Source organism: Megascapheus bottae, chromosome 8 (genome assembly GCF_031878675.1).
Source record: "Megascapheus bottae isolate mThoBot1 chromosome 8, mThoBot2.hap1, whole genome shotgun sequence".
Classification (NCBI taxonomy): domain Eukaryota; kingdom Metazoa; phylum Chordata; class Mammalia; order Rodentia; family Geomyidae; genus Megascapheus; species Megascapheus bottae.
In genome coordinates, this window is record NC_143516.1 from 25,649,135 (window position 1) to 25,670,462 (window position 21,328).

At 35.2% G+C, this 21,328-nt stretch overlaps 1 protein-coding gene and 1 long non-coding RNA gene across 10 annotated transcripts in view; one reads left to right on the forward strand and one right to left on the reverse strand.

Moving 5' to 3' along the window:
• The window catches only part of LOC150059682 (uncharacterized), a 722,023-nt gene that overhangs the window by 182,071 nt on the left and 518,624 nt on the right, over positions 1 to 21,328 (reverse strand). The window lies entirely within an intron of this gene.
• The window catches only part of Ptprk (protein tyrosine phosphatase receptor type K), a 496,079-nt gene that overhangs the window by 104,915 nt on the left and 369,836 nt on the right, over positions 1 to 21,328 (forward strand). For all 9 annotated transcript variants that reach the window (XM_090338157.1, XM_090338149.1, XM_090338150.1 and 6 more), the window contains exon 2: positions 11,077 to 11,199. In XM_090338157.1, coding sequence (XP_090194283.1) covers positions 11,077 to 11,199 — 123 coding nt within the window. The remainder of the gene's footprint in view (positions 1 to 11,076; positions 11,200 to 21,328) is intronic.

A 21,328-nucleotide genomic window follows, 5' to 3' on the forward strand; every position in this document is an offset into this window, starting at 1 on the left:
GTGTCTAATGTGGGCGAGGTGAGCTCACCAGTAATTCCTCCATGGAAATCAAACAATGAAAGGCTTCAATATGAGCTTGGATGATTTCCAATTTTACCAAAATATAAATATGGCTTCAGTTGAGAATTCTATTTTTCACTACATTTATTCTCAATTACATTGTTCAGTGGTCTTCTCTAGATTGTGTATCTAATGCTAAGCGAAAAAGATGAGATTTTACTGGAATTATTAAGAGGATAAAAAGTAGTAAAAGAAAAAAACATCTGTTTTTTTACAGTTAATGTGAAAATAGGATGGAAAATGATCAGAGCAAAATTGCTTATAGTTTTGTGAAATGATTTCATTAAGTCAAAGACAGTTCAGTCGTTTGTATACATAGGTTTCGGGCAAGGTAAGTAAAAAGTGAAATTTGCCAAGCTAGATTCATAGGTAGTTTAATTATCATACAAAATCTTAGCCCATTCCAGTAATTTCTTGTACCCATCAGTAGAAGTTGTACTGAATGGTATATAATCTCCCTGGCCTAGTCTTGGAATTTGTGCTTGTCCTGAGGCTTAAACTCAAGGCCTGCCAGTATCCTTGAGCCTTTCTGCTCAAGGCTAGTGATCTATTACTAAAGCCACAGCTGTATTTTTGGCTGTTTTGTAGCTCATTGGAGATAAGAGTCTCATGGACCTTCTGGCCTGGGCTGGCTTTGAACTATGATACGCAGATCTCAGCCTCCTCAGTAGCTAGGATTATAGGCATGAGCCAATGTTGCCTGCCAGTCCTCCATTATTATTTTATTTTTTTTATTATTTATTATTTTTCATTGGTTGTGGGTCTTGAACTAAGGCCTGGGCACTGTCTTTGAGGGCTTTTTGCTCAAGGCTAGGACTCTGCTTCTTTAAGCCGCAGCTCCACTTCTGGTTTTCTGGTGGATAATTGGAGGTAGGTATCTCATGAACTTTTTTCTCTGTGCTGGTTTTGAAGTGTCTATACTCATATCTCAGCCTCCTTAGGAGGCAGGATTACAGGTTTGAGCCACTGAAACCTGGTTACTTTCCTTATTATTATTATTTTTTTTTATTTTTATTTTTGCCAGACCTCGGCTTGAGCTCAGGGCCTGAACACTGTCCTTGGACTTTCTCAAGGCTAGTGCTCTACCACTTGAGCCTCAGCACCACTTCCAGCTTTTTTCTATGTATGTGGTACCAAGGAATCGAACCTGGGTCTTTGTGCATGCTAGGCAAGCACTCTTACCCCTAAGCCAAACTCCCAGCCCACTTTCCTTAATTTTTATCACCATTTCATGTAATGATACAGGTTGAAGAACTTACAGTGTTTAAGTTTTGGTTTTTCCTTTGATATTTTCTTACTTTGGGATCATGAACAATTTTATTTATTTTTTACAATGAGATAATTTTTGTTAATATGTTGCTCTTACATTTTAAGAAAGTCATTTATTTTTTCATATATTTTTATTATAATTAATAGAAGGGTTACATTATATTCACCAGATAGAAGGTGCATTACTTCACAATCATTGATACCCTTTCTCATGTCTTGATCCCCATTTCGCTCCCTTAGCCCCCATCTTGTTTTCCACATCTTATTTCAAATAACCAAATAAACATATATACAATATATCAGATAACAAGGTAAAACACTGTAACAATATGAGATAACCAAGGGACAGCAAAAGAGATGAGAGATAACATAGTTCATTAAGGACAGCAATCACTCATTATATGGCTTTTGTTTCTACATCCTTGAGGTCCTCTCATTTAGCATCATACTAATGGCCTTTTTGCTCTATTATAAATCTCTGCTATGGAGCCCTAGGTTTCTACTGATTATGACAAATGAGGTAAACAATTGAGCCAATGTTCCTTTGAGTATGGCTTACTTCACTTAATGTGATTTTTTTCCTTACAAATGGGGCGATGTCCTTCTTTCTGACAGCAGCATAGAATTCCATTGTGTATAAATACCACATCTTGTTGATTCACTTATCTGAGGGGCCTCTGGGTTGGTTCCATATCTTTGCCATGGCAAAAAGTGCTGTAATGAATATCATTGTGCTACTGGATTTAGTATGTCCTTGTTTATGGATGTTTGGATAAACGTCAAGTAGTGGAATTGCTGGGTCATAGGGGAACTCTATGTTTAGTCTTTTGAGGAACTGCCATACTGCTTTCCATAGTGGTTGAATGAGTTTGCATTCCCACCAACAATGTAGTAGTGATCCCTCCTGGCCATATCCCCTCCAGTATCTGTTGTTATTAGATTTCTTGATCCTGGACATTCTAACTGGAGTGAGGTGGAATCTTAGAGTTGTTTTGATTCAAATTTCTTTTATGGCCCAAAATAGACCACATTTTAGGGCATAAACAAACCTGTGCAGATTCAGAAACACTGAGATTATTCCCTGCATTCTCTCAGACCGCAGGGCATCAAATTGGAACTGAACACCAGTCTCCACCAACAAAAACCTTGTAACTCATGGAAATTTAACAACACATTATTGAATCACCAATGGGTCATGGGGGAGATCAGAACAGAGATTCAATAGTTTATGAAATTTATCATACAGGAGCACAGAAAATACCAACTCCTTTGGTACACAGCAAAGGCAGTACTCAGAGGAAAATTTATAGCTCTGGGTGCATGCATTAATAAATTGGAAAAATTGCAAGAAACTCATTTTATCTGTGAAATCATTTCTAAAGCTACTGCACATTAACTCACCCATTAATACCTACCTATTAAGGTTGGATGAAGTTATGTATGTACTGTCCAACCTCCATATGTTCCTGAATCTGAGAGTTTGGAAAAGAAATTTGAATAGTTGATACCATCTTTTCTGGATCCCTTCCTACCATGGGCATGTGATTACATTCATTTAAAGAAGAAACTTGGCTTACATTTCCCCTATTCTCTATCTTTCTTATTCACATTATTCCTCTTTATTTCACACATGGAAATAATACTTCTTTGGTGACTGTAGTAGGACCAGGAGGCATGCATGTGTTTTCATGTTATGTGTAGGGTCACTGTATATACTGTATTTCCTTTTGTACTCTTATAGGGTTGAAGCCTTTGGACTAGAGAACCTTGAAAGTATCTCTGTCTTATAATCTCATAGATTTTAACTTAATATTCCTGTCCAAGCAGACAACAGAATTAGATACAAACAGAACTATCATTCAGACAACATTTCTGATTCAGTTTCCTGGCTGCTGTCTGCTGCCACTCATGTTGATTGATATATGAGGAAGAAAATTGAGTTATATGGAGGTAATATAGAACCATAGACTCTTTTGTAAGGTTCTAACCAGTTTATAGCAATGTTTTAAAGAATACTTAACCCAAAGGTTGGTAAACAGTTGACTCTGGGCCATATCTAGCCTGTAACTTGTTTTATTCAATGTTCTATTGGAATGGAGACATGCTCATTTTTTAGCTATTTCCTGGGGCTGGTGGAGAGCTACAATTATAATGAACCATTATAGTTGCAATAGAAATGGTAAGACTGACAAAGCCTGAAACTGTTTACCAACTGACTTTGTGCAGACATTCTGGATCTGAAGGAATGTATTTCCTGTTTGAAAACTTTTCCGATGACTGCTTAGAGAAAATTAGTGTCTGTATTGTAGTAACTGTCTTTAAATAAACAACCTGTAGTCTTTCTATGCAAAATAGGTGGAAACCATCTTTTACAGAAACGTGGCAATAGGTACATTGGGTCAGAACTATATATAATAGCACATGGAATAAGCTGAAAATAGTCAGAGTGCATTTTTAAAAGTCTGTTGAGAATGAACTTTGTGTCGTATATTGTGACTAGTCCATCATTGCACTTTACCTATCACTCCCCCTTCCTGAGGAGGAAATTGAAGATCAAAGCAGTGAAATACCAAAAACCATGTATGTAGTTATACATGAATCCATGTGGCATCTATGTACATATCTCTTTTGTGCTACCAGAATGAACATCATATGAATATTTTTATTTTTCTTGTTTTTGTTTTGGCTAGTATCAGAGCTTCAATTTAAGAATGTACACTCTTGCTTGGTATTTTTTTATTGTAATTTGTTTATTTTTGCCTATGCCTGGTACCACTTGAGGCATAGTTTTTTTTAGTGTTGCCTAAAGAATTTTTTGTATACAGTAGTAATTGTGAAATTATTGTAGTAGCAACTGGGATATATAGCTGAGTATGACATTTCAAAGCTACATCTGTGTTGGATGTTCACACACAGAAATGGATTCCTTAGCAAATTTTATCCTGTCCATAATTTACAAAATGCCAGAAGCCTAAGTAAAGTATAGTCAACAACACACTTGGTTGAGCCACATTTCTTACTTCTATTTTTTTTTTTCTTTTGCCAGTCCTAGGCTTGGCTCAGGGCCTAAGCACTGTCCTTGGACTTTCTGAAGGCTAGAGCTCTACCACTTGAGCCTCAGCACCACTTCCAGCTTTTTTTCTATGTATGTCGTACCAAGGAATTGAACCTGAGTCTTTGTGCGTGCTAGGCAAGCACCCTACCACTAGGCCAAACTTCTGGCCCTCTTACTTCCATTCTTTTATTGGTTAATTATTATTAGAAATCTCTCATGTTTGTTTGTCTAGGCTGGCTTCACACCTTATCCTCAGATCTCAGCCTCAGATCTCAGGTAGGATTATAGGCATGAGCCACTGATGCCTAGTGACAATTTCATAAGTCTTCAGTAATTGAAGTACAGAAGACTTTAATATCATTTCTATGCAAAGATAGAAGAATATGAAATTGGATGTTTTATTCCATTCTGCTTAATTCAGTATTATTAAAGAATGATTATACAGTCGAAGTATAGCATTTGCCTTGAGTCATGGGCATTTGAATAGAAGCCTTATCAGATAAATAGTCTTGGATTATATATATTAAACATATATTCTTGGTTGGAGTTGGAACACCAAGAGTGAACAATTGCATAATTAATGGGTATGTTTGAAATGAGTTCTTTTGTCATCATTAAGATATATTTCTAACTATAATAAATGATGGGCCTGGATTTCCATAAATGTGTCTAAGTTCCTTTTTCCTTATGAAGTAGCTAGACTCAAGAAATATTTTCACTTAGTAATCAACTGTAAGCACTGGGAAGCAGATTCTTCTAGGTCTGACTTATCTTTTTCTCTATATATCTTTCTTCCTTTTTTCTTTTTTGGTGTCAATTCTGGAACTTGAACTCAGAATTGTATAGAGGGTTTTTTTTCTCTCAAAGTTAGTGCTTTATTACTTGAGCCACAGTTTCACTTCCATTTTATAATTAATTATTTTGTTTGTTTTTTCCTGAGACTTGAACTCTGTGCCTGGGAGCTGTCCTTGGGCTCTTCAGCCAAGGACACCATCCTACCCCTTGAGCTACAGCACCACTTCTGGCTTTTCTAGAGTAATGTGGTAGCCCAGTAATCAAAGTCAGGGCTTTTGTGCAGTGCTAGTGCAAGCACTCTATCCAGCTAGACCATGCCCGCTACGTCCAAAAAGATTTCATTAAAAATATTTATTTTTAATGAAATATTTTTGGAGTTGGGGCATGGTCTAGTGGTAGAGTGCTTGCCTAGCATGCACAAAGCCCTGACTTTGATTACTGGGTACCACATACTCAGAAAAAGCCAGAAGTGGTACTGTAGCTCAACTGGTAGATTGCTAGCCTTGAGAAAGACCAAGGACAATGCACAGGCCCTGAGTTCAAAAGTCCCAGGACCGGCAAAAACAAACAAAAAATTGCTTTTGCACTTAATAAATATAGGCTCGAGCAGTTTATCTTTCTTTAAAAATTTTTTTAACATTGATTTTTTTGCATCGTATTTGCATGTCAAGTTTAACAAGTAAGTATTCAAGAATGAGATCTCTATATGCAATCACTGGCACATAAATTTTGGAACAAAATTAAAATTAAGTGGAGAGTTTTATGTTATAGATACATATCCATCCATATAACATTATGTCTATGGAGTATATATCCCGTCATAGATTTTTACATCTATGTAGTTATATTTATATCTCCAAATTCATATGTCAATGAATTGGAGTACCTGAATCATCACTCCTGTACTGTTTGGATGTAATATCCACATATCAAGGAGACCATGCACCTGTTGTTCCTTTGGTTTTGACTAATCTCACTCAACATGATTTGCTCTAGTTTCATCCAATTCCCTGCGAATGCCATTATTTTATCTTGTCTGGTGGTCATGTAGAATGCCATTGTATATATGTACTACTTTTATTTGTATCCTTGAATGGATTATCTTTTAAAAAGCTCTTATTCATAAAAAATTCTTAGTTTTCTTCTTACTTGGTATGGAATTGCAGCACCACATCACAAACAGGGAATAATCTATAGGTTCCTTAAGACATTAAATTTTTGTAGTTTGATTTTGGGGGGGTATTTTAATTTTGGCACATACACTGAGAAAATGTTGCTTTATCCTAAAATGGATACACAATTCCTAAATATTGATCATATCTCTCATTCTTGTTCTGTAACATTCCCAGAAGTTAATAGGGGGAAGTATTTATTAAGGCATGCAGAATATTTCCAGGTCCATACATATTTTATGTAAAATCATCAATGTCTGTATTTTTTCGAATAAGGTATATTTCTGGGAATAAACTACATTTGTTCAGATTACATTTGTTCAGAACTACATTTAAGATATTTAGCAATAAGTCTCATTTAGTCTTTAATTTTTTGGAAGTAAATTGGCTTCTTTGATGAATTTTGGATATTATACAGGTAAATTTAGTTTATGGTTTCTGATTAGCTTAATTAATGATGACCTATTCAAAAGTTAGTTTAGCCCAGTGTTATATAATTCTTAAGGCACCGTGTTTTAATCTTTTTCTATGTCCCTGATGGAATAAAGATCATTCTAAAGTTGATTACTTCTTTATGCACAAATTTGTGTACTGTAGCTTGATTCACAATTTGAAAAAGTTAATTTTCTCTACTTTTGAAAATGATCAAGAACAATTTTCTTTTTAAGGCTAATATATTTCACATGGTTTAATAAAATAAAGTCTCCTATATTTTCAGCCAAATAATGCTTGCACTTTTTAAGCTGTAGGAGTTCTGAGGAATGATTTTCTTTCTTGCGATTATGATATTCAGTCAGAAAATTATAAATATGCAAGCGTTTTATGTGGGAAAATATGAAAGATTTTTCTGCATTATCTTTTAATTAAAAGATTGTCATACAAAAAATTGTCAAGACTTTAAGGACTCTATCCTTCTCCTATTTAACCTTATTTAAGTTAATCTAGTCTTGGAGTTTATCAAAAAGTTTGGTGTCAGAAAGGATTTGAGTTTTAATATATTCAGTTTTCATGCATTTTATAGAAAATTTCCTGGTGCCCATATTTTTTTTATGGAGTTAACACTTATGTGAATGAGTATTTAAGGAATGTTAGATATTTGAGAAATAGTTTTGTGGCTGGAAAAGTCTATTGTTTTATATGCCAGTGTTACTTACTCCTTCCATTGAACTTTATAGGGAGGACAAGTCCAGATGAGCCTGGTTTTATATTCAAGTGAACAGGATGCGAAGGTCATGAAGTTGCTTGTCATAGTAGGATCAGAATCTGGCAGCCAGAGAACCCTCTGGTAGCTGATTGATTGGCAGGGAAGAATTAGCAATCTATGAAATACACTCTAGAAGTAATTCTCTTCTAAGGGTCAAGAACTATGGTCACTCTTTTCTCTGGTATGATTTGCAGTCTTCCAACCACTGAAAATGGAAGATGTTTCCTCTTTTATTTTGCTCCCTTTGTCTCATATCAAATTTGTATTGCCACCTGCTGTACTGCCATCTATCTGAGTGAGACTTAAAATTCACCAGCCTTGTCTTTATTTATGAATTTGAGGCTTGGTATTTTTTCTTTTAAATATTACAACTCAGAACATGTGCATGAAGGACAGTATAACCCAAAAGATTTGGTAGTTAGTGCTGTGTGATGAATCTTAAGTAATCTTGAAGGAGAGACTATGATGGGACATACACACACACACACACACACACACACACACACACACACACACACACACTCTTTTTCTGTTGTAAGGCTACCCAAAATTTGCTATGTCCTTTTACGTCCTTCCAACTTTTTATTCTCTGTGGCTGCTGGAGTTGTTCTCATTATTTTTTAATGTGGCTTGAAGCATGTCATACTCTTAGGAACAAATCTTTTAATGGTTTGAGTACAATGGTAGGGAAAAATACGAACTCTTTCACAGCCTGTAAAATGTGTCTTATTTGTGTTTCAAGCTCATTCTTTCCATACTTTTCATGCTTACTAATCAAAAGTTACTTGAAGTTCCCCAGTATTTCATGCTTTATGTATATAAATATATATTTATATATAAATGTTTTATACATGTGTGTTTTGTGTATGTTTTATATATATGATTTTTCTTCTACTTTATCTCTATATATGTGCCTTCTCTTTTATCTCTATATACTTTATCATATATATCATATGTATCACATTTATCACATATATATATGTATAAACTCTTCTGCTTTATCTGTGATTGCAACCACATTTCCTTCTTGCCTCTTTTTCTGGTGACATCTTTGAGTCTTTTCATTAAGTGTGACTCAGTATGAACTTCACTAAACCAATCTAGGTATTCAGATCTTCTGTATTCTTCATATTGTTATCCCTTGTAACACCATATTTGTTTAATTCATTTGCCTCAGTTGATTATTTCATATTTCTAATAATTTTCTATACTAATATTAGTCATTTTCCTTAAAATACAAGAACTGTTATAAAATAATTATAGTAAGGGGCCAGGAGTTTGGCCTAGTGGTAGAGTGCTTGCCTAACATGTACAAAGTCTTGTGTTCGATTCCTCAGTATCATATACATAGAAAAAGCAGCAAGTGGTGTTGTGGCTCAAGTGGTAGAGCTATAATCTTGAGAAAGCCCAGATATAGTGCTTAGGCCCTGAGTTCAAGCCCCAGGATTGGCAAATAAAATAAAATAATTGTAGTAAGCTTTAAGTTTGTCACTGGTGGTTCATGCCTGTAATCCTTGCTATTCTGGAGGCTGAGGTCTGAGAATTGTGGTTCAAAGCCAACCAGGAAAAGTCCTTGAGACTCATATCTCTAATTATCTACCTAAAAATCCAAAAATAGAGTTGTGTATGAAGTGATAAAGCATCATCCTTGAGTAAAAGAGCTCAGGAACAGTGCCCAGGAGCTTCAGCAATGGCACATGCACACACACACACACACACACACACACACACACACATACACACACACAGACATATACACAATTGTAATAAAAATATTTTACCAAAGATTTATAATATATGCTTTTTATATGCTAAGTAGATACATGAGACCCCTTGGATTAGAACTTAATTATAAATCATATACATAAAAATCATCTTTGAAAATATGTGCTCTCATTCAATCATGATTTTTAAGACTCAATGGCATTCCTCTATTAAGAATGATATACAATAACCCACTGATTTTGTACTGTTACTCCTAGTTCATATTGTTAATCAGAATTCTGGCATCTAATATTAGCAGTGGCTATGAAGGGCAGCAATTAAGGCCATTTGTCTTCCAAATGAGTCAGTGCAGATTCAACTGGCAGTTTAAATGTATGTACAGAGGGCACTTGTACCAGTAGAAAGGGTAATGGGTGCCCTGAAGGCATGTGTTGCAAAGCAATAAATCATTTTAGGATTGTGATATCAAATTACATTTTTGAGGAAAACTATCCTCTTGCAATGTGAAATGCATTTTTTAGCAACCTCACTTGTGTTTATTAATTTTAAATTAAAATGTGCATCATTTTTGATGGCATAATGTTTAAAGAGAGGTGCTTGGGGAATACTCGAAAGAAAATGTGAAAATGTTAAGTTTTCAAATGGCTAGAGATTGGGTTATTTTAAAGGAATAATATAGTCTTCTGAGGAATTCGAGGATGCTCACAATATATTTTACTTTTGAAAGTTTTTAGGGCTATGGTGTTACCTTGTCTATTCTGATATGTGCTTAGCTATTGACATAGCTCTTCTCTATCATTAGTGAGGGATGTGACTTTCATGAATATTTAGATTGCCAAACTTTTGATGGGGAGAGTGAGATGAATTTTTACCACCTATTAGCCTATTGTTTCTGGTTCTAGAAATCACTCTGCTTCTTCTCACAGATCCCCATGGAAACTAAACAAATAAGCTACTTGAAAGTCGACAGGTTATTGGTTTTTCTCATTAAAGCTGCTGCTGGATTTTCATTAGTTGTAATCCATTTTCTTTCCAGATCAGACATATACACCAATTCTTACTTTCAATATTCGAATAAACTAAGTATGTTGTTGGGGGTGTGCCTGTATAGGTTGGCTAAGAAACAAAAGTAATCAATCTACTTTCACAATGCAATTACAATACAATTACCCAGATAATAAGAAGTAGGTTATTAGATAAAGTGGAATTGGGGAGAGTGATTGTAGGCTAATCAGTTGATTTTGTGGTTAGTTCTACCTGCAAATCATAATTGTCTATGAAAGTAATCTGAACAAAGTATGGAAGTGTATATCTCAATCCCCAAACACTATGGGCCCTCATGATAAAGGTTTAAGTTTCGTTACTGCAAATACATTTCATAGAGTTGTTTTAAAGCTAAGGATGTGATAACACTTCAATAGTAACTTTACTACTTTTTGAATTTTCATGGCAAGAAACAACAATTTCCACTTTTTCCTTGTCTTCAGGAAACTATTAAAAATTATTTAGTGGTAATGTGTATCTCAGAGAAACTTCACTGTACATGTGAAATAAATAAAAATTCAAAATCTTTGCCTCAGCCTTCTTTCTGAAGCTTAAATTTGTTGATTATTCAAATATAAAATGCTAATAGGTATTTCTTTTGAGGTGAAAACTCGAAGAGAATAATGGTAACAGGATTGTTGAATATGAGTGACACATTACATGTTTTACTATAATGTGCTTTCCCTAGTGTTTTCCTAACCTTTTTACAAGATTTGTTTAGTGAGTGCATAACGATGGTCTCCTTTATCTAGGTGGCTGCACTTTTGATGATGGTCCGGGAGCCTGTGATTACCACCAGGATCTGTATGATGATTTTGAATGGGTGCATGTTAGTGCTCAAGAGCCCCACTACCTGCCACCTGAAATGCCTCAAGGTGAGGTGCATGCCCTGTACTCATTACCTGGAATATTTTGGGGGGCTATGTAGCATTTTCTTATCTTAATTATAAAAACAGTAATTTATTTGCTAGCAAAAATTAATTGGCTGCATCTCAGATTCTTAAGGAATTATTTGACATAATCACACTGAGGGGACAGACTTTGCTTCCCTGGTCATATGACAGACTGTCTCAGTCTCTTAGCTGATCGTGAGCATGCCATTGGCTTGGAAATAAAATTGGAGAGAGATGGTATTTTCTGAGTGAATTATATAAAACTAGGGCTAAGACATAAGACATATTCATTGCTTGTCTAGACTTTGTCGTATCCTTTGATTTTTGTTGTTGTTGTTGTTGTTGTTGTTGTCAGTCCTGGGGTTTGAGCTTAGGGCTTGGGCACTGTCCTTTAGCTTTTTTTTCCTCAAGGCTAGTACTCTACTACTTGAACCACAGCACCAATTCCATCCCTTTCTGTGTATGTGGTACCAAGGAATTGAACCCAGGTTTTGTGCATGCTACGCAAACACTCTATTATAGCTAGGCCACATTCCTACTTTCCTTTGATTTTTTTTAATGTTTTAAGGTAATACTAATTCCTATTTTTTATGACACATTGATTCATGTTTTCTTTTGCTTGTGAAAAACACATTAAGCTAGCACATAAATATGTGCATTCCATTTTACACAACCCTAAGCTAACCTTTGTGCTTTCACTTCTGTATATTAATTTGGAACTAGTTCTAAGTCATGCTTAATCATAGAATTAAAAATTGTAAACATATTAAAAAAATTGGACAACAGAGCTATTTTGCTTTTTTTGGGGTGTGGTGGCGTGTTGTCATAACACTTGAACTCTGGGCCTAGGCATTATCCCTGAGCTCTTTAGATCAATGCTAATGATCTACCACTTGAGCCACTTCCAGTTTTCTGGTTAATTGGTTTTATGCCCGGGCTGGCTTTGAACTGAGATTTTCAGAGCTCAGCCTCCTGAGTAGTTAAGATTGTAGTCATGAGCCAGCAGCGTCCAGTTTCCTTTTAATTTTTAAAGATGAATAAAGTATATAATTACAAACTACATATATATATATTTATACCTATATAATCATTATAGTATGAAATCATAAAATTGATGTTGATTTTCTATTGCTAATAATTTACTTAACATATATTTATTGTTTTTATTATGACATACAATATAATAGGTTTTTCTACAATTTAAGACAGTTCTTCTAAACAGTGTAAAATTAGTGTAAATGTCAATTCCAGTGATTGACATTATCATCTCTAAACTTGCTGCTTATTATGACTTATAATGTCAAAAGGAAAAACCCAAAAATTGATCAAAAACATGCCATAAACTACACAAAGAAAACAAAACAAAACCCACAGATTAACATTCATAGTTGTTGGTCATAAATGAATATGGTAAATATACCTATGAATATTCATTTTGTGTTTGAATTGAAGTTATTTTTTATTCTGAGATGTTGCTATGAGTGAGTATGCTAATTGTTATTTCTCAGTCTATAGAGGCCATAATTTTTTTTCCTGGCAAATATATTGACACTTTGTAGTTGACATCCTTTACTTCTTATGTTTGACCCCTACATTGTCAGCAGACTCATTTATTTTTGTGTCAAAGATTGTATTTCTTTTCAAGCTGCATAACCTTATTTTCCTGGTGCATTTTAATTAAAGAAACTACTGTAATTTTTCACTTGAATTTTCTCTGTGGTATATTTAGACTGAATTTTCATGTAAAACTGAAGAGGGTGGGTTGAAATGCCCATATTTTGACTGTTTATCATCAGAGAATAATCAGAAAGGCCTTGATTTATGGAAATGTTACCATTACTAATTGCCATTGATGGTGGGTAATGAATAGCTGAGGAGATAGTGCAGTGTGCAGATGACCTTGTTGGCTCACCTTTGTGCACATCTTAATCGGTGGTTACAGTAAAAGATGATATGTGCATAAAATGAAAGTGTTTGAAATTCACCCACATCCTCCAATTAATAGGACATTAAGTAATTAATCATGCAAAGAAGGGTAATGGGTCATGGGTACTTTGTTTTTGTCCAATGATGTAACTAGCTATGTTTAGGCTAGAGAGAGATGAATGAAAGCACTCATCTGAGTGCTATATATTCTCCTCTTTTAAGGAAAGATTCTAGGTTTTCCATTGTCCATAAGCTGTTACTTAAAAGTACAAGTTGAACATGATCTGCTAAGATATTAGCAAAAGGACATAGAGATTTATTTTTAAATTTTAATGACCACCTTATTTTCAAGGAAATAGGCAGGCACGCTTTTTTCTGTTTACTCAACACACAACACACAGCACACATATACACACTCTAGTACAAAACACAAAGGGAGCATTAGTCACTTCAATGGTAACAAGGCTGCCTCAGTGACATCAACTCCATAATACTTGGGGTTGTTAATTGTCTTTAGTGCCCATTGTTTTCTGGCATTTCTGGTCTTTCTGGTCTAGAGGGGGAAAATTAGAAAGGGCAAATAAATGGCATAGAATCAAAGAAGAATGAAGATGGGTAGATGGAAGGCCAGAGAAAGGACGCAAATCATTTCTTCACATGAGAAAAAAATACTATTTCAAGAATTGCTCAGATTGTTCTCTACACATATACTTTTTGGGGCTGGGAGCAATACTGAGGTTTAAAGTCAGGGCCTCACTGCTGCTTGAATGACACCCCAGCAGCTCTTAGGTGCTTTAGTTATTTTTCAGATAAGGGCTTTGGTTCTCTGACTATGACTTTCCTGTCTACCTTTTCCATGTAGCTGCGGTTACAGGCATATTTGTTGAGATGGAAGTCTTACTTACTTTTTCTTATGCTGGCCTTAAATTGAAATCCTCATGACCTTTATCTTTATAGTACTAGGATTACTCTCATGTACAGCCCCATATACTGCTTTTTTTTAGATGAAAATGATGATGGCTAAAATGCTGGCTAGATATATTTGAAAATAACATGCAAAAGATTAAAATGTTGACCAAAAGAGTTTTAATGGCCAGAAGTTACAGGGTATGAGCACCTACTACACTAAGTCCTCAAAGAAATGCAAATTAAAGCCATAATGAGAAACGGTTACACACATGACAGGATGACAATTATAAAGCCAGGTGTTGGTGAGACAAATATAGAGCAAGTGAAACCCTCACATAGTACTGTGGGAGGACAGATTTCATGTATTCAGTTAACAGCAAGCAAATCCATTCAAAGTTCTATGAGATCTGTGTAGATAAGTTACCCAGTAAAAATACAGGTATGTTCATAGCATAAGCATTAATAGTCGTCCCAATCAAAAAGTAATTGTAATTACTTTTGGTAATGAAATGGGCAAATTAATGAGGATCTAGTCCTATAGTAGGATTTCATTACTTGATATAAATGAATAAAATACTACTACACATTATGCCATAGTTGAAATTTGTAAACATATTGAGGGAATCAAACCTAAAGGAATACACATTTTATTCCATTAATATAAATTTAAAAATAGGCAGAACCAATGGGCACATTGTAAATCCAGTTAATATTACTTACAACTAATGCTGGTTATTTTTGTCTTGGCCTAAATGTTGTTTTTGTAGCTGTGTTCAAGCTGTAAAGGCACATTAAGCACTCCATTGGTGAATTATGTACTTTCTTGTATTGACTAAGTTAAAAAAAAACAGTAATGAAGTATGACTAAAACCAATATTCAGATGGATACCAGTGGTTCACTCCTGTAATTCTAGTTCTACTCAGGAGGCTAATATGTGAGTATTGACGTTCAAAGCTAACCTGGGCACCAAAGTCCATGAGACTCTTGTCTCCCAATAACTACCAGAAAATCGGAAGTGGCATGGTCGCTCAAATGGTAGAGAGCTTGTCTTAAGCTGAAGAGTTCAGGGACAGAGTTTAAGTCCCACCACTGACCCACTCCCCCTCCCCCTTAAAAAATTAAAAAAAACAAACAGTGTTCAAAAAAACAGTTTTGGGAAACTAGTTTTGAATGGTTCAATTTCTTCTGTATTGAAACCTAGTTCTATTCCCACCTGTTTTTTGTACAGAATGAAATGGCTGGTCTTGTCCTGGTATCATTTTCCTTTTAAATATTTCCTTTCCATGATACACCATAATTTCCTCATGAGTATACACCATATCTTTTCATATTTCATTTCCCAAGACAATATTCAATTCATTTCCTTAAGGGGAAAAATGCCAACTTCTATAATATAATGCTTAAAATATTTTGGTTAGAATTTAAATGTTGAATTTTTTTCTCTTGTTAAAATGTAATTGAAGAAAAATTTCATTTCCTATGCATCTTACCAAATTTATTTTTTTAATGTAATTTGAAGAACCTCATATGAGTATTAATATTAGGCCTTTGCCCTTACAAAATGAGATTACCCATTTATTTGAAACACACTTAAATTTTATTAAATTTTCCAAGAAAGAGCTGTCTTTTACCTTTTTTGTCTCTGCCTCTTGTCTTTCTCTCTCTCTCTCTGGAAATTAGTACCTGTAGTCTCAGAAACCTATAATACAAAATACAGACCAAGAGAGAATGAGATATGTCTCATTGAACTAGAAATCATTCTTTGATCTTAGAAATCTATGCAAATGACACTCTTTTGTCTTGTAGTCTAAGTATACTTTTATGATTATGACCCCATGAACCTAATTATTTGATTATTTTATATATGTTCTTCCCATATCTAAGAGTAGAGATTGTGAATGACATCTCAACACATTTGTCTTAGAAATTATAACTGCTTTTGCTTTTTAACAAGTTTCTATAAAGTGACTAATTGAATTTTAGTTTGAGTCTCTAGAGTAACCATTTGACAGTATTTAAAATTATGACCCTATTATATTCAACCTCTGTCTGCTACATTTTACTGATAATGTAAATCATCATGCAGTTCTTCATTTAAAATGCACACACTGTATATTATAAAAATAAAATTTCCCTGTCATGAGAGTAATCTGAGGATTGTAGCAAGAAACCATTCTTCCTCTCATAAAACTTAGTGAGCTGTGATCCACTACTTTAAGGCCCTGCTAGATCTCAATTGCGATACACATCAAAGCTTCCAACTATTATTTGGGGAGCAGAGATTACACAATAAAAGAAGAGAAATGAATAAGCTGTTAAGAAATGGTCCTTTATATTTATTTGTTATTCTTAAGAATAGATGTCTTTTTTCTCTTAGATGAACCTATGAATTATTAACCAGGTGGTTAAAATAAGGCTTGCCTTCTTCAAATATTTATTTGGTGAGACACAATGTGCTTCTGTGTTTGGTAGGGAATGTGCATTGGTCATATGATTTTTGTGGTTGACTTTCTTCTGATAGTGTGATGTCATGAAAATTCAAACATTGTTTTCACAGTGACTAATTTACACATATACAATGGTTGGTATATACATATATGTTTGTATATAAATGTTTATATACAAATATATGTGTGTTACATATATATGTATGTTTAATGGATAAGTAACATTATTTCAGCTGATTTTTCTAATTAATGGCATGTCTTTTAGATTTTGTGTCCCTATTGTCTTGGTGCCATCTTCAATATCTTTTAGTTTTATAGAACACAAATAATTTACTAAAGTACTATCACCAGTGTCATGAACACTTTTTAATGCATCTGAACAGAACTTTCAAGGGAGTCTAATTTACCATTTTGAATGTTTAGACTTTCTCTTTGAGAAAGGTATTCACTTACTAAATCTAGTAGATCACTTTGTTTTTTTATTTTCATCACATACAGTATAGAAAATAGATACTAAGCCTTTTATGAGATAGGATCTCACTTTAACTTAAAAGGCACGTTTTCATAAAAATCATACCTGCTGGGAATCTCACACAGTTGAATTAATGGAATTTTTTGACCGCATTATCTGCTAGAAACAGAACATGGCAGTGAGTGGTAGAATAAGGTTTATAGGCATGTGGTGTTGCTAATGAGATGTCAGATTACTAATACTAAGGTTAGTTTCTTGCTTTTTATCTCGAGAGCACAGCTGTTGGTTTACTTTCTTATTTATTTATTTATTTTTGCCATCTAGCCTGCATTGTTTACTAACAAACAAAGCAGGTGTGTGAGCAATCACTTGTGGTGTGATCATATGTGTGATCTCCTGCATTCCTCATAAGGAGAACTGCGAACTGAAGTGGTGGTGGGGAAGGAGTAAAGTGGAAGGGGAGAAAGTATCAAAAACGATGAAGATGATGACACACAAGTTCTTTAATACAGGTGTAGAAATCTATCAGCCCTCGGGAGAGGAATTAAATTCTGTTTTCTTTTAAAAATGATCTGGAAGCAGTGGTACAGAGGTATCAATTTCACTGCTTCTGCTGTTCTTCCCCATCTCTTGAAACCCTACCCATCCCCTTCAAGTAAAGATTCGCTTCTAAGGATTCTGGAACCCTAAAGTTTCAATGTATAACAAGCTAGGGTTTGGTCCACAAATTTGGTCATCTTTAAGCAACTGGTTTCTTTGTTGTTGTTTTTTGTTTTTGTGTGTCATGAGGCTTGAACTTGGCATGGGCTCAGTCCCTGAGCTCTTCAGCTCAAGGCTACTGCCCTATCCTTGAGCCAAGTCTCACTTCCAGTTTTCTAGAGGTTAGTTGGAGATAAGAGTCTTAGGTCCTTTGGTGTCCAGGCATGCTCTGATCCTCCGTCCTCAGATCTCAGCCTCCTGAGTAGCTAGGATTACAGGTGTGATCCACAGAGCCCAGCAATTTTTTTTAATCTGATACTTAGCATTCAGAAATGTAAAAAAATAAAAGATGGAACTAAATATATTGATACCTGCTTACTCTGTACCATCTTGTCTCCCCTGACCCAGCCTCTTTCTCAGTACTCCAGCATCCTCAGCTAGAATCTCAAAAAAACACTGAAAAGTTTTAAGACCCCATGGCTAGTTGGCAAGCAGTAGTTGTGCCAACTCGGATACTTTCAGATAAGCGTCTCTGAGATGAACATTGTTACTATTGTTAGCCATCACTTGCTGTTAGATTTCAGTTTTATTATATTTTGAGATATGTGGTATGTACACCTGTGTGAGCATACTTGTGAAAATACAAACACCCATGCATATGTACACACATTTGAACCGAGGGCCTTGCAATTGCTAGGTTTATGCTCTCCTACTTGAGCCATTATACTCCAGCTCTTTTTGCCATTGTTATTATGATCATTGTCATCATCATCATCATCATCATCATCATGATCATCATTATAATTTTTTTTAAATTTTTGCCAGTCTTGGGGTTTGGCCTTGGGGCCTAGGCACTGTGCCAAGAGCTGTTTTGCTACCAGTTGAGCCTCAATCCACTTCTGGCTTTTTGGTGATTAATTGAAGATAAAAGTGTACAAGGCTTTCCTGAAAGGGCTGACTTTGAACCATGATCTCCCCATCTCTCATTGTCATGTGTGCAACTAAAGTTGCACACATGAGCCTGTTTTTCTATCACTTTTTGAATCCAGTCTCACAGTGATGATCTGTCTGACCTGGAATTTTACCCTCCTATTATGTTTCCTGTGTAACTGAGATGAAAATGGTATGCCACCACACCCAGCTCTTTCTTTCCTTTTTTGGTTGAGATGGTTCTCACAGACTTCTGCCTCATTAGGCTGAAAATTTGATGCTCACCATGTCTGTCACCTAGTTTTTTAGATTGCATTATAGATGTAAGCAAATCTATCTAGCAAGATAGTATGTCTATACTTTTGTTCTACACAAGGACCTACAAAGTAAGTGAATAAATCAAATAAATCCAGGAACAGAGGTCAAATTTAGGTCTCTCCACCTAAATATTATAAGTCAATGTTGTCTCAGTCGCATCCTGCTTTGCCATTGTATCTCTGCTGACTCATTTCCTTGACTTAGACATGAACATTAAAATCTACTATGTAATGAGTGACTTCATTTATTCTATGTATGCCACGGTGATTTTTTTTTTTTTTCTGTTGGTTGTGAGGCTTGAGCTCTGGGCCTGGGTGTTGTCCTTGAGCTCTTCAGCGCAAGGGTAGTACTCTACCACTTGCCACTTCTGGTTTTGTAGTGATTAATTAGAGATTAGAGTCTCATGGAATTTTCATGCCCAGTCTGGCTTTGAATCACAATCCTTAGATCTTCTGAGTAGCTGGGATTAGTGGCATGAGCCACTTATGCCTGGTGCCATATTGATATTTATTAGTAGTTTTCTTCTTTTAATGCTGTAGAAGTCCATTTATAGGAAATGGACTCTCAGGTCTTCCTTGTTTGGAGTTGCTACTGAGATCTAGGTTTCCCTCCATAGCATTCTCAGCTCCTATGGGGGTGCTCTGCCCTTGATTTGATTTACCTGTAAGCTATTTTTAGTTATTTGATGAATACTTGCTGTTCATCTGTGTAAATCAACCTTAAGAAACACATATCATTTTTCTCATGAGAGCCTGGCTAGTAGGCAAGAAATTAATGGGCTAAAGGAATCAGATGAAAGTTAGGGTTTGAAAATAATTTCAAAGTTTGTTTGCAGTGGGGATATTTTAGGTCAAGAATTATGGGCTTACTTCAACTCAGTTCTACACCATGTTATCAAGTGTCTGTTGGTGCTTTTTTTTTTTGCCCTGAGCACAGAGAAGAGAGTTTACTACTTTCAAGTTGCTTATTAAGTGCAGTGAGAGTTGGAGGCAGTACAGGGTGAGAGTGAAAGGGTATAATGAATGGACTGCTTGAAGGGTGAACCACTAAATGAAGGCTAGTTTTTAACGTAAGGACTATTACCCGTATAGGTATAAATGCAGCATGAAGAATGTGTAAATTACAGAGGATAGAACTGGCATGCTGAGACAGGAGGTTTGCGCACGTCGCGTGTGTGTGTGTGTGTGTGTGTGTGTGTGTGTGTGTGTGTGTGTGTGTGTGTGTTGGGTGGGGGGATGAGGAGCTGCTATTTCAGGGATGTAATGTATCTTAGTTTGGTATATCCCAGTATATCTCAGGGGAAACACAGCTTAGTATTAAAAGAAAAAAAAGGAAAAGAATTATGCTCCTAAATAAATTAAGAGGTAAGAATATACACTAATTTCAAAATCTATATAGTCACCTATAATATATTTTAATATCAATACATAGTCCAAGGAAAACAAAAATTGCTTTTCCTTGCAAAGAGTATGAAAGTACAGGATGACTTTAGACAGTTCGTTTCTAAAAATAAACTTGTCTCATGATAGCTAGGATCTATCTCAGTTTACCAATGTTTATTATCTTCCAGACATCACAAGAATGATTTTGAAATAAATTGAAAAGTTACAAAAAGGGAAGTAATTAACATAGGCCTTGCTTAGGAATCTAAATGATGTCAATGATCTCACATAGTTAATGTTGTGAAAGAAATATTTGGCAATCAGCTATAGTAGTGGTATTTTATAGTATGAATATTAATACTTAATGATAGTAGTAATTGCATTAGTATTGTAATTGATTTTAATATTTAAAAATTAAATAGAAGAATGTAATGTGACTATAAAGAAACAGCTCTTGCAGAATATTTTGTTTTTAGCTGCCAATACCAAGATATCAGCCTACTCTGCAAATTATTTTGCAGAAATAAAATTACTCAGATTAAATATAAGACTAAAAGTAGGTCTTAGATTAGATGTGATGTTATGCACTTGTATCTCAACTTACTTAAGGAGCCACGGCAGTACCTTAGTAATTCCAGGCTAGCCTAGGTAATATGGAGAGGAGAGACACTATATCAAAAAAACAACAGGGCTGGGAATGTGGCTTAGTGGTAGTGTTGCTTGTCTAGCATGCCTAAAGCCGTGGATTTGTTTCCTCAGTACCACATAAACAGGAAAAGCTGAAAGTTTTCCCATGGCTCAATTGGTAGACCACTAGCCTTGAGCAAAAGAAGCTTCTGGGACCTTGCCCTGGCCCTGAGTTTAAGCCCCACGATTGATAAATAACAGCAACAGCAAAGTAGTAGAATATGTGCTAACTGATGAAGTCACCAACAGCACTACCAAACTAAACCCAACCAAAAACAAGATTAAGTCTTATAAACTTCAGGGCCTGAGCACTGTTCTTGGGCTTTCTCAAGGCTAGAGC